Source organism: Fringilla coelebs (genome assembly GCF_963513975.1).
Source record: "Fringilla coelebs genome assembly, chromosome: 1".
Taxonomy (NCBI): domain Eukaryota; kingdom Metazoa; phylum Chordata; class Aves; order Passeriformes; family Fringillidae; genus Fringilla; species Fringilla coelebs.
The window spans coordinates 49,101,957-49,121,331 of NC_140028.1; the positions used below are offsets into that span (position 1 = coordinate 49,101,957).

General features: G+C 45.1%; 1 protein-coding gene across 2 annotated transcripts in view; it reads right to left on the reverse strand.

Moving 5' to 3' along the window:
* Nucleotides 1–17,748, reverse strand: part of COLEC12 (collectin subfamily member 12) — a 96,931-nt gene extending 79,183 nt beyond the window's left edge. For both annotated transcript variants that reach the window (XM_084214708.1, XM_084214709.1), the window contains exons 1-2: nucleotides 17,563–17,748; nucleotides 5,816–5,866 (exon numbers count right to left, since the gene is read on the reverse strand). In XM_084214708.1, coding sequence (XP_084070834.1) covers nucleotides 5,816–5,866; nucleotides 17,563–17,569 — 58 coding nt within the window. In that variant the 5' untranslated portion in view covers nucleotides 17,570–17,748. The remainder of the gene's footprint in view (nucleotides 1–5,815; nucleotides 5,867–17,562) is intronic.
* Nucleotides 17,749–19,375: the final 1,627 nt, after the last annotated feature.

Sequence of the window (19,375 nt, forward strand, 5' to 3'; positions counted from 1 at the left end):
TGACAGTTCCTGAGCACATTCCTCCACAGTGGCAATACATGTCAGCATTCTTTACTTATTTATTGAGACTTCAGTTCCCTGTCAACTGCTCCAGTACTGGGAATATCTACTGGAAAAGAAAAGACAAAGAAACCGTACATAGGTGGTCCCTCCCCATGCAGCTCCTGATGCTGGGATTGAAGCCCCAGCACAAACCCAGGACCCCTGAGGGCGCTGGATTCTCTCAGCTGCTCAGGGCTCACCCTAGGAGAGGGCAGGCTCGACCCCCTTCCACCTTACTGGCCATGGCAATTAAAAGGGTCATTTCAAATTAAATTTCTTGGCCTAAAATGAACAGCCACATGGGCACCGCCATTCAGCGGGGATTTCATACCCCAGGACACACGCAGGAAAAATCCTCATCTGTCAAATATGGCCAGATCAGTGAACTGGAAGCAACAGTGCCTGACTTTCCTCTGGCTTTGTGAGTGTGAGTGACCCTGTGACTTTTTATTAAGCCATATGATTACACACTGCAGGCACACAAGTGAAAGAATGCCCAGGGAGGTATGTGGTTGTGGCACCTGAAATCCCTCACTGGTCGTTTACAAACCATAAAGAAAAGTCGACAAATTCCTAAAGCTTAGGATTTATTTTTTTCATAGGGGCTTAAGGTTTGTGTGGGTATAGCAAACCACCAGGCTGATGCCAGACATTGTTTTGGTGCTTGTTATTAGAGATATGAACAATGGCCTGGATTTATTCAGAGACAAGGACTAAAATTATTCCATCTGTGCAGTGTTAATGAATAAATGCTGTTCCTGAACTATCACAAAATTCTGAGCCATGATTTTGATCATGTTGAACAGTTTTTCATAGGCACAAACTCCCCTGTATTTTTTAAAATCCTTTTCAGAAAAAGCTTTGTATCTAAAAGTTTTAATTTTTGCTGCAACCCATTTGCAACGCTTTTATCAGCTGTACACTCCTAAAACTCCCCAGTTATATGTTATCAAAGGTGAAGAAAGAATATATAACTTTTTACCATTCAAAATACTATAAAAAGTGCACAGCAAGAAAACAGTTAAATGGATCTTGTTCAGATGTTCCCAGGCCACTCATCAAGGGGAAAAAACCCCCCTATTTTACAAATAAGTTTTTAAACGTATTTTCCCCCTTCAGCTTTTTTTAGTATAGCAGATTTTATTACTGCATGGCAGGATGATTCATCCATTCCTGGTCCACAAATTCCTAGACTTCATTCTTACACCTGGAATCATGCTTAGGAGCTAGATTGTTGCAACTGCACACAAGAGGTATCCTAACCCAGTCATATCTCATATCCCCTACAAAAGATACCTAAAGAAGTGCCTGCCTTCCTTGAGGGGGCCCCCTGGTAATTTTTCTCTCTCCTTCCCTGGCAGCTCTTGATCGCTTAAGGGGTGTGGGGGAGGTTGGAGGATCAGTGGCTTGGTGTGCACTGGACCTCCTTGGGGACATGAGAGACTGTGCCCTACTGACAGCTCAGCAGGGAAGAGGGGAGGTGATGGTGAGGAGTATCCTGACTCACCATCTAGAGCATGGAGGTGGCCAAGATGGGTGTTTCTGTGGAGAGCAGGCTCACAGTCTGTAATCCTGGCTGTGCTTGTCAAGGGCAAAGGGTAACTATCTTGCACAAGCTGTTTAGTCTTCCACTTATCTATAGTGTACTGGTCCTATCTTCTGATTTCATGGGAAGCTCCTCTTCATCAGCAGGGCTTTCAGTTCATTTATTTAAAGTCTATTTTCTAAAACACTACAAATGTGCTTTGCAACAGGTCAAAGACCATCTTTGCTTTCAGCAATTCCATATTGTACTGTAGCTTCGTATCATGCAATCAGTAATTTAACAGGAAATTTCTACTTAAAAGACTCTATTTATTAAAGTGCAGATATTAAGATTTTAAACATTACCATAAAGAAAAAAAATGCACAATGAATTCTACCTCTATTACCTCAGAATGCCATGAGTTAGGAAGATCAGATCTTCTACCTTGGAGTCCATTTGATCCCTTCAATTCCCTTGCCTGTGGAGATGCCCAGAGCCCAAATCTCAGAGGAAAGAGTCAAACGCTGCCAGAAAGAGATCTCATCCTTCTGTCTACCATTTAGAAGCTAGTCTTAGTTCTAATGCTTGAGATTTAGCATCCCCAAAGTGTATCATATTGGAAAGGAAGTTTTGCCCTTTCCTCAGTCATTGTTTCCCAAAGTGAGTTGTGCATGAGGTGGCACAAACCAGTGGCACTGATTGATGAAAGAGTTAATATTCGTGGCAATCTGGTAGAGGAAAACCAGTGGAGAGGCTTAGCTTGCCATCTGGAGCAGATAACTTTAAAACAGCCTGAGAAATGGGATTGAAGATGAAGTAACTGGAATAAGAAACACGCTTCCTCCCTTTTTCAGTGCAGCAATCTGGAGGCATTGCAGCTGAGCAACTTCTGGCAGCATCCCTGCACATCTGTAGCATTCATTGAGAAGAAGTAAACAGCATCAGTGAGCTGGAAAGACTGTTTTCCTTACTGACCCCCTGCAGCAAATCTGTCCCAAGCTCAAAGGAGAAAAAAATCTGATGTGTATTTTCCTAGGAGTTGTCTGCATCTGTATTCATTATTCTTTAATATGTTATGCTTAGTATGTTTGGCTCACTATGACCAGTTAATGTTCTATTGACTAAAAAATACAGTAGCTTGACAAATTGTCAGAAATTAACTTATCTAAGAAGGAAGGACAGAATGATTCAGAAAAAGCGGAAGTGGTGCAAGACAGTGCGTATTCAGTCCTCTTTTCAAAAACTTCTTCCCCAAAATGAGAATTGCTGGAGAATGCCTCCCTCCTTCCCTCCTTCTGCTGATCTCTTCCTTCCTTGAACCAAACTACAGACTCTGGGAACAAGGCAGCTAATAATAAACTCCTCAGCTGAACTCTAGGAAAGCAGCTTGGTCAAGGCTTTGCCTGCCAAATGCTGACCAACACACGTTCCCAGCTGCCAGCAGTGACTGACTGCTAGCCACGTTTTTTAAACCAGTTATACTTGAGCCTTCTGCCCCTCAGAGCACGTTTTGTTCCAAACAAGACCTCCCAGCTCCAAATGATGCAGTCAAAGGTACTTGACTCACGGCCCACCTACCATGTCTCATGTCCGTGGAGCGTACAGGGACTTCTCCAATCACAATATATTAACACAACAGCTCTTGCACTGTGACTCCTGAAACAAAAACCCCACTGCTGGTTTTTATCCCTGCCCACACCAACAGGCTGTACAGGAACAGCACTGGCATTTCTACAGTGCCAGCCAGCAGACAGACAGCACTTCTTTCAAAATTACCTTTTATCAAGGTTTGTGTAATAAAACTTGGTTCTTGCCTTGGGATTCCCCCTTATTGCCTTCCTTTACCAGGAAGGACACAGGGCCAAGAGGGAACACCAAGACAGTAGGAGCAACATTTCCTACTGGTCAGGCAGGAGCTCAGCTGCATTTTGGCCCTAAGAGCAACCTCTTGTGCTTCACTTGACATGCTGACCCAGCTGTCCACTGAGTTTGGAGTCTTTAACATTTGTGCAGGTCACCTTTCCGTCTGGAGGAGCCCAGTGCCAGATGAGGAAGCAGCCAGCACTGCTGAAGGTATGAGGCTCCTGCTCTCTCCAGAGGCTGCTCAGAGGCTGCCTGGAAATGCAGCAGAGACTAGTGGTGGGATCTCACTGAGTCAGGTTTTCTGAAGAAGGGGAAATAAACCCTTTAAGGGACACAAAAGCATGAGCACCTACAGTCAAACAGCATGTATGCTGGTGCAAGGGTGTGTAGAAACCAGGCCAGCCCAGCTCCTCCCTGAGCTGCCCCATGATGCTGGGAAAGATGAGGAGGGTATGGGAGGAAGTTTGGGCTCAAAAACAGTATGGACAAAGGTGGCTCCTTGGATTGGAACCCTATTGAATTACACAGCTCTCACCAGTGTCAATGCTATGGCTTCATGATCCCATTCCCCTTTAGTCAAGGCTCTTCTCTACTGCAGATATTTGGGATACTGTCCTGACCACAGCAGTGTTGCTCCCCTGAGGCATAAGGCACTCAGGGCTGGTTCCCAAGGGTGGTACTACCCTGACTCCTCCTCTTGTGGTGAAATCTCCTCCTACCACTTCTAGGCTGTAAGTCCTCCTTTCCCTCCATGCTGCCCCACCAAGAGCAACAGCACAAGCATTTCTGGAAATGTTCTGTATTTCTAAGGGGAGAAATAACTCACCTTGGTAGCATCACAATACCCAGGAGAAAGAAAGAAAGCAATGACAGCAAGCAATGATGGCAAGAATCCCATCCCGTCACAACAGCGCACTTACTGTTGGGACAGTAAGGATAATGGGATGCCCACTCCTCCCTAAAATCTTGTTCACTGCAAGAGTGCTGACCAGGGGTAGCCAGGTAGAGGATAACACCAAAGGAACCTATTTTTATAGCTGTTAATGGATAGCAATATTTTTTACTTATTTGGAGGTGACAGAAGTGAACAGTTGGCATTTCTTCCTATTTCTCAAGATTTTTTTTTGCTTTTTTGCTATTCCAAGGCTTAATGCACAACAACAACAACAACAACAAAAAAGGAAACAAACAAAAGGAAAACAACAAACAAAAAAGGAAAAAACCCTGTGTGCAGCCTTATGGAGAACTTTCCAAGCCACAGATGCTGGCTCTGTGGTTGGCTGATCTATCCAAAATAAAGCTCAACAGCAGGGAGCAGTGGAGTAGTTCAGGGGGTAGAAAAGGTCATGTGAATGTGATCCCCACCTCCCAAACTCCTCATCTCCTTATGCTGCCTCCCCCTGCTCCTTTTGGGATGGAAGGAATTTTTGACTTACTTTTCATTTTTATTTTCAGTCTGCTTTTTCTATCCACTTGCCAGCTGGGGTCATTGATAGTGACTCTTGCTGCAGCTACTTTCCCAGGACAGAAAAAATGAGGTGAACTATTCTGATGGCTTACAGGTGAAAAGGCACCAGCAGCTTTGATGACGAGCCCCTTTGGCTGTGCCAAGACAGAGCTGGCACTGTGGGAGCTCAGAGGCCACCATGTAACCCTCCCTGTGCCACAGGGACAGGCATTCTCCTGCCCTGGGTGAAACTGTTGACTGCAGACACTGTTTTCCCAACAGAAAGAGATCACAAGAGCCTTGAAAACAGGGGCCTTGAAGGCTGCTAACCCCTGTGCACAGATGTGTGGTACTACCCTCCTCACATGAGAAGGCCATTTTAGGTGAACAAACATAAAAAAAAAGAGGAAAGTGGAAAAAGGAAAGAAAGTGAGCAGCCTCATTTTAACAATTTTTGACATCAGAATGCATTCATACCATATACGTTTCCTTTGAGAGGAGTGCACAGCCTGAGTCGTGGCTCAGCTGCCAGTACAACTGAGCCATGTCTACAGGAGATGCCATGAAAGTGGGCAAGTTTCTGGGGAAAACCTACAAACTCTGCTGCACATCAGTCTGGGGGCTGAAGCAATGCCCAGCTGGGCAGAGGACACGTAAGAGGCATAGCCCCTTTTCACAGCCAGCACATTCATTGCTCTTCAGGTGCGGGCTTCAATTTCCTAATGAAAGAACTTTTTCGGAAGCCTTATGTTTGCCAAGAAAATAAACCAAGCCTAAACATCACAGCTTCCTCTGGGAGGACATTGGATGGGGATGATGGGACTGGCCCTATATGTTTCGATGCTGCCAGCAAGAAAGTTTTTCATAGCAAGTGTCTGATTTACCCTAAGCACAAAGCAAAAGCAAGCTGAAAGACTGCTTTTGGTAAGGTCACTTACCAAACCTCTTGTAGCCAAAGGACTGCACCTCCTCCTCCTCCGCAAAGTCGTCTGGAGAAAGAAACACACAGCAGCAGATTATTACTACTACCACTGGAAACAGATGAGAAGTTTTCACAGGTGCATGTTCAAACAATGTAAGTTTGCTTGGTTTGTTAGGCATGCTACTGCTCTTCCCCTCTGCTGCTCCTATCCCCCTTGTCTCCAAGTGCAGAAGGCAGTTCAGAGCCTTTTCCCCAGTGAGAATCCCCAGCAGAACTCTGGATTACAGACTGTGCAGATTTATCACCTGGCAGCCATCCTGAGGCCTGCTTGGCCAGCTAAGTGCAGACCAGAGCAGGCATGTCCCTCATCACAATGACAGCCACAATTGTCACCAGTGTGCCACCTGAGCAAGCTTGCCTGGGCCACAGGAGTCAGAGGGGATGGTTGTCCGTCCATCCACCACTTCCCATGCACACTAGCTTGGCCTGAAAATGTCAGATCCAATAAAACATGGGAAACAGAACTGAGAAACTCGGATGAGAAAAATAAAAACTGAGATGGTGAAGATTGTGGAAGGTCCAGAGGGGAATGGCTGAGGTCACTTGGTTTGTTCAGCCTGGAGAAGAGGAGACTGCGGGGACACCTCACGACAGTCTACAGCTTCCTCGTCGGGGAAGTGGAGGGGCAAACACTGATGGTAGGACCCAGGGAAGGGAAGTTGTGGGGAGGGTTAGGTTGGCTGTCAGGAGAATATCAGGCTCCCCAGGGAAGGGGGTCACAGCACCAGCCTGCCTGAGTTCTAGAAGTGTTAGGACAATGCGTTCACATACACAATGTGATTCTTGGGGCTGGCCTGTGCAGGGACAGGAGTTGGATTTGATGATCCTTGAGGGTCCCTTCCAACTCAGGATATTCTATTATTTGATGATTCCATCATGCCTTTTGTTCTCATCTCTACATTAAGCAAGCAGTAATATGCTAATAATCACAAGGTTATTTTGTCAGAAGCTGAATTTCTCTCCATTTCCTTCCGTCAGCAAAGGAAAAAGCTGGCATCAGCAAAAAAAAATACACCCATGACTTTTTTTAAAAAAAGACTATGTTTGTGTTCATGTGTTCAGTCTCCTTCCACCAAGACAACCCCTTGTTCTGCTGAGCCAGGAAAGCCAAAAGCCCTGTCTCGTCACCAGCACCAGCCTCTGCATCAACAGCTGGGAGGGCAGCACAGCCCAGGGTGTTCTTCTCCCACCTCTGTATTTCCTAGAGGGAACATTTAATGACTGGTGCAGGAAAAGCAAGCTCAAAGCAGATAAACACGTGTGATGGAGTGAGAAGTCTGTGTTCAGTTAGATCTTTTTTGCCCACAGATTTACTGCACATGATTGGGCTGCTCGGCATCACGAAATTGGGCTAACTGGTGCCACAGCTGACTTGGGGCAGCACAGAGCCTTGGGGGATGAATTCAAGGGCAAAGATACAGTCTGCACCCAGGCTGAACAAAGCCTAAACGATTTGTGTGCATGTCTCCAGCAGGAAATCTGACTTGTTCCTCCTTCTGGCCCGTGAGGTGCCACAGACAGAAGTCTCTGAAGGAGACTGTGCCTGAAGCAGCAGCAGAGTCCATGAAGTGCATCATTTTGCAGAACATCACCCTTTACTCAGACAGCACAATTGATTAAACAGCTAAAAACATATTCTTCACCAGGTAAGACATTTTGCTTGCTGCCAGCAGTGCTCCTGTCCATATGTTTAACTAGACCCCCAATTCAGATGTGCATTTAAGAAATGGAAGAGCCAGTGGATGCTCCTCAGGCAAAACAAACACATCCTGGTTTTGAAGACGGAAAGAAACCTTTAAAAAAACCAAGCCAAACAAACCCTCACAATTGTCCCAAATGTTATCTGAAGACAAGGCCCCCCAGCTAAACATGACAAATACTAATAAACCATAAACAGTCAGCAACCAACTTCTCATCCCAGCAGTGAGCTACTCAGGAAAGATCTTCCCCTCTTGCACGAGAGATAAAATGCTGCACAAAATAAGATAACAGCTCCAGAGACCTTCTCTTCCTGCCCTCTCCTGCTATCAGGCTGCAACACAATTGCCTCCTTTGTTTCTCAGGAGTGTAACCTGGTTTATCCAATCCATATCTGATGTATACAGCCAGGCCACCTTTAAATCCTGCAGCTTCATCCCACACCACATACCCAAGTCCTTCCTCCCAGGCTGACAGCCCCTTCCCTAGTTTTCTTGTTTTTCATGCTTTGACCAACAGCATTGGCTTTTACAGCTTTAATCACATTTTTGTTTCTTTGGCCATTTCGGTATATGCAACATGTTTATATATGTACATATGATATATTTCTATGCACACATCTACTTTTATATATGTATATGTTTTTCAGTATTTGCAATGCTGCATGTTATTCTTTCTACAGATGGGCTTTTTCCTTAAGCTTTGGATACATTATAATTATTCATTCACCTCCTAACTTTGAAGAGCACTTGTGATATTTGAAACAAAGAAGTGGAGATGAGCAAGGACAGTTATGTCAAGTGGTGACTCGTCTCCCTGATCAGTAAAATGTCAAACATCATCTCTGTGAGTTGATCTTGCAAGGGGCAGTCAATGTAATTTTAGGGGAGGTCTATAAAAATTATTTAACAGACAAAGCTCAATGTTCTTTCAGTCACAACTGCAACTTTGCTGAAATCATGTGCAAATATAGTACTTTAAAATATTAACTGTAATGTAGCAAGTTTAAGAAAAAGAAAAAGATGGAGGAAATTAATGAAGCAAGCTTAGACTAAACATTCAGAAATTACAGCACTTTGGAAAAAGAGACTAAGATGGGTTGAAAGTCCTGCCTCAGAAGAAGTCTATGTTTGAAATATTAAAAAATTAAGTTGACAAACAAGCCTATAAATTTAAGTCCCAAGGCAAAGCCCTACACCCAGCCTGCTCCTCCCGTGTCTGTGGGGCAGTATTGTCCTCACTGGAGGCAGCTGAAACTTGACCCTCAGCTCCCTGTTTCAGTGCTGGAAATATTAAAATTTTGTCACAAGTTCTACAAAAATCTCAAAGCTTCCTGATATCTTCAAATCAGCAAAATACAGGAGAACCTAAGTTTTCATTTAAAAGGTAACAGCTTTTCTAGTGAAAACTATGAAAATGTGATCTGTTATGAATTACAGAGGTAAAGAAAATATACACCAAGTAAGAAGTCCAATACTATGAACACCTCCAGTATGTTTTAATGACTTATGGTTTTAAAGGCAATATCAGAAATCGTGGCAGAAATTCATGAGCTTTGAGCACCAGGGACTGATCTTAGAAACGGAAATTCTGCGTTTTCACATCAGTGGTGCCCACACTTGAGTGAGGCTGCAGCTGGTGTAGGGGGGTTTTGTTGGACATTGTGAAAGCCTTAAGTTACAAATATTTTTCTGTAGTTTAAATCCAGTCCTCAGTTACGAAGAGGACTGGAATGAACACAGTATTTCTGTTACATACACATGCATGAATATGCAGGCAAGGCTTATTTTCATAGGTGAAATATTTGAAGGGCAGACTCCTCCTCGAAGCAGACAGTCAAGTAGAATGTGTTGTTATGTCCAGGTCACAAGAATTAACTCTTTAGAAGGGGGAAGACCAGCCCTAACTCAGTTATAAGACACTCAACTGTGAATCAAAATCCAGAACAAGAAAGATGAAAAAACTTGAAAAGCTGGTCTCTTATTCCACCGACTTTTACAGAACTCTGGCAGCAGTAAGGTCCATAAAAAAGGTGAACTTTGGGCAGAACAGAAACATATGTGAGCAAGCAATTGTATTTAACCATATAGGGGAAGGGCCACCGGAGATCTCCTGTTTTATTGGGTTTACAAGAGACTCCTTGGATGCTAGAACAGATTGTCATGGGGAGCTTACAGCAAACTGCTACAAATCACTGTCTCACTGAGGCTGAACAGCAATACATCAAATATTTTAGGGAGTTGGTGCAAAGTAAAAGTTCTGGTCCAAAAAAGTAAAAAAAACCCCTTTGAGATATTTGGGCAATATCCATGCCCAATTGAGTACTAATGCCAAATTCCACTTGCCCTCCAGTTATAAGCTATTACTGCAACACCTCTAGTAAGTACAGTTGTAGAGTTAAATAAGTTACAGTACAATGCTTCAAGGGAATAGGAATTATGAAAAGGCAGTTCAGCTGGGGATTAGCACAGCGAACAGAGGGAATTCATTTAATCTAAAACAAATTAGACTCTCATTTGATTAATTTGCTAGTGGCAAAGCAAATCTGTGGAGTAGAACTGTTTAATTTTTTGTTCTTAAACCTTAAATAAATTAATCATGGATCACTTATGAGTCACTCTGAGGTCAAGTAAGAAAGAGCTGGCCTGGAGCCAAAATGGATGCTAAATCTGCCCCTGAGACAATACAGGGCATAAAACCACAGCACCAGATCTGAGGAGCCTTTGGTGCAAGGTGATTTTAGGGAAGTTGTTTCCATTTTAGCCCCTTCCTTTCATGGGTGTCATTGTTGGCATCTGGAAGGTGTTAAAGAAAGCTGCTAATGTATGTGTCCAGCTGTCTCCTTTTAACAGTACACCTTGCTCAGCCATTTAAACCTAATTAACTAATGAGGCAAACAAGACCTCAGCAACATTAGAGATGCAGGGTCATATGGTGGCTGCAAACATGGATACAAAGTCCTTGTTTAAAGACCTCGTCTGAAGACTTAAATAAAGAAAAAAAAACAAAAACAAAAAACAACAGTATTGTACATTGCGTTTCAAAATCTGGGAAAATCTATTCCAGGAGAGAATGAGGCATCTGGGCTGAAAATTGTCATGCCGAGTTTCACCTCAGATTTTAGAAGTTCTTTTATAACCCCCTGAAAACTCAAATTACAGTACATTAGAACTTATCCCTAAGTACCAGGCTGGGAACTGAGACTCTAAGATTAATTTGTAGTAAAAATGACATCCAGTGTAAGAGTTTCCTCTAAAATAACTCTCTTTTTTAAAAGAGCTTTAATGGTTAGAGCCCTGCCTTTCCTGCTGACTTAATGGGAACTATAGAGCTATATCTCAGTGCAACTCTGTAAAGCTCATTCTAATATTAACAAGGAGAGATTTTTACTTGTACCTTTTGGAAAGAAGCTGTGCCCATTAGTTGAAAATCACAGCATTCCACTCTTGAACCCATCAGCATGGATGAAGAACTCTACTCAGAACTGTGTAACAAGTGCCTCTCCTTCATGAGAGACTGCTTGCAGTGTCAAAAAGCTGCTTCTGCCTGCTCTCTCCATCTCAGCACTTTCACTGGAAGGCAAAACTCGTCCACTTGTGAGGTTTCTGTAATATTAACAACTGTTCAGACAGACAAGAACAGCGACACCAATATCTTTCTCATATCACATTTCAAAAGCTTTTTGAGCTGCCACCAGATTTATATGCATTTCTGCTCACTATTAACTGGGTCTACATTCAAACTGCTGACCTAGAGGTGAAATGGAGCCAGCAGAAGCACAGCAAGCAGCTGTGGCCTTCAGATGTTGATGACTTCATCAATCTAATTGGTTTCCACTGGTTTTCATAGCTTTTATTTTGGACAGTCTCTTGCTCGTGCTAATGGGCTGCTCATTCCCAGCTCTCTTCACAGATGCTTTATTTCACTTGTCCTCTTCTTCTGCCTTTCTCCACTACTTTTTCCTTATAGGCCCTTTTCATAGTCAAATCTCTCTCTCTGCCTCTATTTTGATAAGCTCTCCCTCACAAAATCCTACCCCCTACTTAAAGCACTTCCTGATTGAGAGGATCCCAAGCTGACATGTCACACTAACATCACTGTTGTTGGCCAAGTGTGTTGTGCCCATATTATCCAACCCTTCCTTTGTCTGGCTTGTCACGCAGCAAACTCCTTTGGACAGGGATTACAGGGATTCTGCACTTGCAGAGTACCTGGTCTTTAGGGCAGCCATGGCAGAGGTTCTGCTGAGGCAGTCCTGGAAGAGACCACCTTCCTGCATCCCAAAGCATCCTTTGGGATGTTGTTCGAGCTTGGATTCTGGCAGCAAAACCGAGGCTTTTTCTCAGCTCTGTCCAACTGAGACTGCTGAGCTGGGAATTTTTCCTTATCTTAGTGACTGAAAGAGGCAATATCCTAGATCAGAGATCCTCCCTTGGTACTGTCTTATGACTTGGATTGTGTCTCCCATCACTTAACACATGCATAAAACAAACAAAACCAATAATCGTGACAAATGGGTGCACTTTAATGTCTTGGTCTTCATCTATTCCCCTACTGCTGTGCCCAAAAAATGTGAGCACTTACATTAGGAACACACACAAAAAGACAGAAGATTGTGAAATTTAGAGGTATAACAATAATCACTTTAGTTTTGCTTTTTAGGTACAAGATGAAGACAGTAAATAGGGAGTTTTGAACAAAACTTGTTAGCCCATAAGTGCCACATTACCACACTGGGGTCAGGAGCAGCTGCATGGTGTGGAGGATCAACCTTAGAAGTTAAAAGTTTAAATCATATCGTATTTCAGAATAATGATTTAAGAGCAAACAGATATGTTCTCATTAGTGCACTGAAAAATCGTGCCTCCCTGTCTGTATGTCAGAGGAGGCAATTAACAGCGGCGTTAAAATGGCATACACATTCCTAACAACACGTCTCTATTACCTCCCATAACTCATTCACTTTGTTCCCCAGTGATTTTCCAGTCTGCACCTCAAATTTATGCACCAGAGGGGACTGCAGTTTTAGGTGGAAGCAGTCGAAGTCCAAAGACAATTCATCTTAGGTTGCTCCCTCACTCGCACAGACCACACTCACATTATGAGGAGGATCAGGTTCACTTTCCATGCCTTGTAAAAAGTGTCTTTATTTTGCTTTCCAAGGGGGAGGGCTGGAAGGAGAGATTCTCTGTTCTGACATAGAGAACCTCAGGATAAGGAAGGTTTTGTGAAGCTGAAGATAACTGGGTATGCATCTTTTGCAGTACTGAGCTGCTTTCATCCTTGACATTTGTCCCAGCTCTCTTTATTTTACTCTGCTTTATCTCTGCAAGGCCTGATCAGCTCTATCTCGCTGCAAGATTACCTTTCCCTCCTTATCCTAGCAGGCAGAAGTGTCTGTACCTCTGGGCACAACAGTCTTTCAGTGTGGATCTAAGTAAACTGTTTAGTGGTTGTGACAAAAAAAGGGCTCTGTTCAGCCCTCAGCTGTAGCAAAATCAGTCTAAAATTAATCTACATTATCCAAAGTAGGAGAAAAAGGACATTTTAAACAACTCCCTTCTTCATAGGGAGGTTTGTCTGTGCTATTCTTAGTTGCTATTCTTAGTCCTGTGTGGCTGGGAAAAGTAGAATTGAAGCAATAACAAACAATTACAAGTTCTTACTGAAACACTCCTGTCATGAATTGCTTATATGCTAATTCTGCTCAATATCCTTTGCAGTTGTACAGTAATATTTCTATTTGTGCAAGAACAGATTTCTCTTCTTATTTCATAGCTCTGTTTTCCTCTGTATTAGTAAGAACATGCTTTGACACACACTTGTATCTTTCTCATCCATATGTTTAAAATCCTCTGTGCTACCAATCAATTCAGGACACACACTGACTGTATAGTAGCATTGCTCAGGATTTGTTCTGTGTTTTATCACACATTTATTATAACTGCTCGTGCCTTTGAACTTCTGCTGTAGGGTCCTGTGACATGTCCAACACACACCACTCAGACCTCCTGCATATGTTTCATGTTTGTGTCACTATATTCATATAAGCTCTGTTATAAATGGACTAAGGAAAGGTTACTGGATCACTCCACTTCTAATCCTTGGTTTTCAGATGCTTTCTGGCTTCTGCAAAATGCTCTGGACTGGATTTTTAAAAAAATTCTTGGTTTGAAGTTTCTATCCAGGAAAGACCTATTTGCAGATGACTGTTCATTTGATTTTGTGCACACAAAGAAGAGAGAGAGAGAGTATTTTCTGCAGTGTTACGAAATTATAACTTTTATTCCTTTATTCTTTAAAATTAACAGTGGCATCAAAACTGAGAGAAAGACAAAACCTGTCAAGAAGGTAACCATATAAATAGATTATTTAAAATTTTTCAAGGTAGTCAAGAAAGAAGTGAACTCGCATCCACAGTCAGCTTTTGCTACTGTAGGCATTATTTGCAAATTACATCCAGGCTCTAAGTCCCACAGAAGGGACAATTTTAGCAATAGAGGCAGATATGTTAATTAATTGTCTGCTAAAGTGTTCACTGTGTAAGGCAAGCATGGGGTCAGCTGCACTGCATGTCCCGTGGGAGCTGGGTGCGCTCTCCTCTCCTCTCCTCTCCTCTCCTCTCCTCTCCTCTCCTCTCCTCTCCTCTCCTCTCCTCTCCTCTCCTCTCCTCTCCTCTCCTCTCCTCTCCTCTCCTCTCCTCTCCTCTCCTCTCCTCTCCTCTCCTCTCCTCTCCTCTCCTCTCCTCTCCTCTCCTCTCCTCTCCTCTCCTCTCCTCTCCTCTCCTCTCCTCTCCTCTCCTCTCCTCTCCTCTCCTCTCCTCTCCTCTCCTCTCCTCTCCTCTCCTCTCCTCTCCTCTCCTCTCCTCTCCTCTCCTCTCCTCTCCTCTCCTCTCCTCTCCTCTCCTCTCCTCTCCTCTCCTCTCCTCTCCTCTCCTCTCCTCTCCTCTCCTCTCCTCTCCTCTCCTCTCCTCTCCTCTCCTCTCCTCTCCTCTCCTCTCCTCTCCTCTCCTCTCCTCTCCTCTCCTCTCCTCTCCTCTCCTCTCCTCTCCTCTCCTCTCCTCCTCTCCTGCGCACTGAGCGCCTCTGAGGCAAAGGGGTCGAGGCCAAACAGGGCAGGCGTTCAGGCCAGGCTGGTCCCAAGGGCTTCACTGCTCCAGTGCAACACAACCAAGGCCACACCTGTTTCCCCCCCTGCATCCTCTTGTATTGAATGAGAAGTGGCACAAGACAGAATATTTGGCCGTGTTCCAGCTCTCAAGCACAGGATCCCAGCACCATTGCTGTACAAGTGGTACATAGCAAGGGGCTTGTGATGGCAGAGAGGGAGGAGGAGGAAGAAGAGGAATGAGAAGAAGCAGCTAAGCTACTTTAAGCATCTCTAATTAAGAGCTTCTCTGTCATCCTGGAGTCCCAAAATGTCCACTTTGACTTTGTCATTGCCTGATTTTGGGCATTAATATTAAGTGGTTATCCAAACAGTATCCATATTTCAGAGGAAAATACTTATCACCAGCACTGCCATGACAGTAGTGATTCCAGGTAGAGTTTAAAGTAGCAATTACAAAATGTATAGCAGCTATATGGGAAGAAGCTCTCAGTTTTGACAATGCTTGTCCCTGTCTTAAATTAGGGCCAATGGTTTTGAACATGTGGTGGTGTTTGACTATGAGGAAGCTGTTTTCATTTGTTTCCCAGGCAATGAGTGCTCCTTCATACCCCAATAAAGAACTATAACTTAGAAGTATCATTTGATAAAGATATATCTGACCCTAAAGCAGACAAATCCCTATATAAATCACATGAATTATTGCTAAAAAATATGACAAAGTTTGTGAGCTCAGTGTTGTTTGCTGGAAAAAAAATGCCAGCATATAGAACATAAACTTCAATTTGTTTTACTGATTTAAAACATAACACATTACAAATACCAGCAATGGAAAATATAATTTATTCCTTACAGATATTTAGTGATGTAATTATTTAGATATTCCTCCATTCTCTAGAGAGGGTAGATACAGAGACAGCTGCAATCAACAGATCTTTTTGTTTTTATTGAGAAAAATGTGTAGCTATACAAAGTTCTTCAGTCCTACAATTATCACTACCATCAAGTTTAAAGAGAAAACATGAAAATCCATGTCCATAGCCAGAAAAGGAAATCACTGAGTCAAAATTTGGTTTGACTCTCTGACTTCTCTAACACTGGCAAAGCACTTGATGTGATGATTTGTTTGATGCTTTTCTTTTGCTATTAGCACAGTCATTCAAGTGCTCTTCTTTGCATGTTTTATTACTGATTTCTGGAACTCTCTGGGGGAAAGAAATAAGATGGCTGTGATCACTCTTAGGGAAGCCAAATGGTAAGGACTAGCACTCCCTCTTGATGGAGTGTGGGGCACCAGCGAGTGCTCCCAGGAGCAGGAATTACATCCTCCCTTTGAACGCCGCTGCTCTGCTTTCCAAAGAGCAGTGGAAGCAGAATGGAAGGAGACACAAGTTGCATTATATGTTATTCCCATCCTTGGTCCTTTGCATCCCACCTCTCCCCAGAAGCCCAAAGAACAGAGTGTAAGGCTTTCAGTGGTAACAGGTTTGTTCTATCTACTATCAGATCCCCATTCTTTTGGTTGGCTCCTGCCCTTACACTTACGCTGATAATGACAAGCTGATGATGAAATTTTTGGCATGAACAGCTTACAAATAAAGGACATTGTAAATACATCATTTGTCATATGGTGCATGGCCCTGGAGAGGCACCATGCCACAATGTCAGAAGTAACTTAAATAGTGTGTGTGTGGGCTTGCAAAATAAATGCCCCCCAAAAGTTTTTCTTCCCTTCAGGCAGCTACTCTGGCAAGTGAATAAATATTCACATCTTTTGGTGTCCTAGACTCTGGAAACTCAGTGTAACTATCATGATGTTTACTAGCCTCCTGACATCTGGAATAAAACTCTGCAGTCCAAGAACAGGCACAGTGGTGCCCAAAGAAATTTTCATACATGTATGTCTTTTCCTTAAGCTTATTTTTGCCTCTGAAGAAAAACTGAATTCAACTCTCACAACTAAGTCCCAACTAAGTCCTAAACTTTCCATGATGTCCTTTGATGTTTTCATTGTAAGTATTCCCCAGTGTGTAAAGCCTGTCTTTTGCTGTAAGGCTATCAATTTTCATAAACAGAAGGCTTTCTTGCACCCCCGATACATCTTTACTAGGTTACGGAGTAGCAATTTGGCAATCTGCTCCTTTATTTCACTTTAAAGTATGTGATACCTCTCAGCCACAGCTATGTAGGACAGGGTCAAATGTTCCACCCATTTAAAACAAAAAAGAGGAGGAAGGGAGGAAAAGAGAGAAAAAGGAAAAGAAACAAAGTTTCAGTTTGAACAGATGCAAAGTAAAGACCAAAAATGCAGAGGAGAAATACGCCAAATACATTTCACAAGCCAGTTAAGCTTCTACTGGCACCTAATCACTGCCAGATGTTTAGAAGCAACACCAAGAACATCGCAAAACGCTGGCAAAAAATAAACAAATCAACCAGGGAGAAACACAACTCTTCTTCTCGGGGCACCGGCGAGGGGGAAGATAAAAGTTGGGTGCCGAGAGAAGCCGTGCCGGGAGGAGAGCACGCATGCCGCGACACACACATTCACACACTCACGCAGGGACAGCCCGCTCCCGGACCGGGACTGACCGACCCTCGCCGAGCCGCGGCGGAGGCGCGGACGCCGCACCCCGGGGTCGCGGTCAGACCCCGCTCTGCCTCTCCCGGCACCGGCCGCCCGTGCCCTGCCCTCCACCTGCCCGCACCGCGTCCCGCCGTCACCCTGCTGGCTTCGGCTCATCCCGCGGGCACGGTCCCCCGGACCGCCCTGCCCGCAATGTGCCCTTGCCGGGACTGTCCGCGCTCCCGGGCCGTGCCCGCACAGCGCTCCCGAACTGCCCGCCGTGCCCGGTGCACGTGTGCGGGCGGCGGAGCGCTCCCCGCTCCCGTCCCTACCTTTCATCTTGGCGCCGGGGCGGGTCACATAGGACGGTCGGGGCGCGGCGGGGCTGCCGCCGGGAGCGGCGGGCGGCGGAGCGCTCCCTGCCTACTGCCGGGCCATCACCCGCCGCGGGCCCTGCTGCGCAGCCCCGGCCGCTGCCGCTCGCCTCGCTGCTCGGCCGCCGCCGGCACCCAGCTCTCGCCGCCAGCCCCGCGGAGCCCGGCCCGGCCCCGCGGAGCCGGGCTCGGCCCCGCCTCCCTCCCTCCGCCCCGGGGAAGGGGCCGCGGCCGGGGCCGGGCGGCGGGGGCGGGCTCGGGGTCCCGCCGGCGGATGGGGCTGTGGGTGTCGCGCCCCGGGGGTGTCGCGCCCCGTCCGCAGCGTCCTCCGGGACCGCGGGGTTCCCGGGTAGCGGGGCCGTGGGCAGCCCGGGATGCCCGTGGGGAGCAGCCCGGGACGGGAGTTACAGGGCACCCGTCAGGGACCGGGGGAGCTCCAGCGGGATGTGGTATTCCCGGCAGGAGAACGATCCTGGCTCTCCCCACGGCCGTGCAGGCACCCGGGGGACTCCTCGTGAGTGTGATGTCTCCGGGCTCCCCACAGCAGCGTGCCTCACACGCGGCACGCCGATGGAGGGATCCTGGAGCGGGGGTGCATAGCTGATTGCTGGGAAGAGGCTGCAGGACGTGCGAAATTCACCCTGGTGCTGAACCAGGGGCCAAGAGTAGTCCTGTTGGATTCAATGGGACTGCGTGCACTACAGGCACTGGAGAGTGTGTGTAAATATTTGTGGGATTAGGGATATACAGGCCAGTCATCTTTTATTTTTCTAGTTCTGGCTGTTGCCAGGAATAAGGGATCGTTTCCAGGCTCCTGTTTTCATGAAAGGCATGGTTTGTTTTTCTGCAAAGCTACCAGTTTTTAGGCAATTGAAGACGGTGATAAATGTTTATGATCCAGCTTTGAGTGTTAACATCAGTGCTGATGAGGCAGGGCAGGTGCAATGTGCCCCAGTTCGTTCTGGGGAGGAACAAAGTAGTGGAGGCACCAGAGTCCCTGCTGATGCAGTGAGAAGATGCACACGATTTTGCCTTTGCAATTAGAGGTACCACAGCCTGTGGAATGTAAGGATGCTCAAAGTAATGACTATACTACGTGGTCTTTCCAGAGGGTCTATATCTACATTAAGGACCACAGAAAGGTCAGGGCTCAGGGTCACAGCATTAATTTAACACCAGGTCAAAAAGCATTGGAAACCTATCAAGTGGGATCTCATATCAGCAAGGAATGGAGGATTAAATCCACCAAAAGCAGTCATTCTAGAGCAGAAATGAAAGAACAGATTCAGAAATCTGAATTCCTTCAGTTGGTCTGATTACTTGAGTTGACATCAGCTTGAGCATGTTTCACTGACTTGGAGGCAGTACCTTTAGTTTGGGACTGATGAAAATATTGGAATACCAGCTGCAGTAGCCATTTGCTGCTTTAAAGCAGGGCTCAGATATCAAAGAGACTTAACTCAGCTTTTGGTTTACACTCTAGCAGTTGACTGGAATATCATGAGTAGAACACTTAAATCTGAATACAGTCATCAGGTAATTATGGGGTCCCTGCAGTGCTGTGCTGGATTAGGACTGCAGTGTTTATGAGACACACTCATGGTTACTTGGTGGCGTGAGGCTCCTAAGTTAATTTACAATTTTCATTTTAAAGAATCAATAAAATTCTGTTTTCAAAACTGAAAGCCATCGAAACTCTGATCCAAAGCCCATGAGTATGTTTCCAAAAAGAAACCTTTCCATCACTTTTCATTGACTGTGTGAAAGCAGT